At 49.5% G+C, this 277-nt stretch overlaps 1 protein-coding gene across 1 annotated transcript; it reads right to left on the bottom strand.

Annotated features, from left to right (window-relative positions):
- Nucleotides 1-28: 28 nt before the first annotated feature.
- Nucleotides 29-227, bottom strand: J056_003532 (uncharacterized protein; the record flags this gene model as incomplete). The annotated part of the gene is made up of 2 exons (XM_009272229.1): nucleotides 29-101; nucleotides 160-227. 2 exons carry the CDS (start codon nucleotides 225-227, stop codon nucleotides 29-31), a joined length of 141 nt encoding a protein of 46 aa, XP_009270504.1.
- Between the last annotated feature and the right edge of the window lie 50 nt (nucleotides 228-277).

Genomic DNA, 277 nt, shown 5'->3' with positions numbered 1-277 from the left:
ATATGTGTGCCGTGTGAAGTATCGGAGGCTAAGCCGGCAGGGCGGCGGTTTGATTGTGCGGCGAAGTATCTGAGGCGGAATTGGGAAATGTGGGAAGTAAACTGTAAGTAAAGTGGTTATGCTTAAGGCGTGGTCTCGTCACCTAACACACTCACCGACAAGTCCAAAGAGCTCTTCCTACATTGGAAGAAACACATCAAGTATTTCGGTACGCTAGTCAGACACATCTCTGTCGGATTAGTACGCGCCCGCGCGGCATACTTTACTTTCTGAAACC

The sequence above is a fragment of the Wallemia ichthyophaga genome (assembly GCF_000400465.1).
Source record: "Wallemia ichthyophaga EXF-994 unplaced genomic scaffold scaffold42, whole genome shotgun sequence".
Lineage (NCBI taxonomy): Eukaryota > Fungi > Basidiomycota > Wallemiomycetes > Wallemiales > Wallemiaceae > Wallemia > Wallemia ichthyophaga.
Note: the sequence above shows the minus strand (reverse complement) of the source record. Positions and strands in the feature narration are given on the sequence as shown.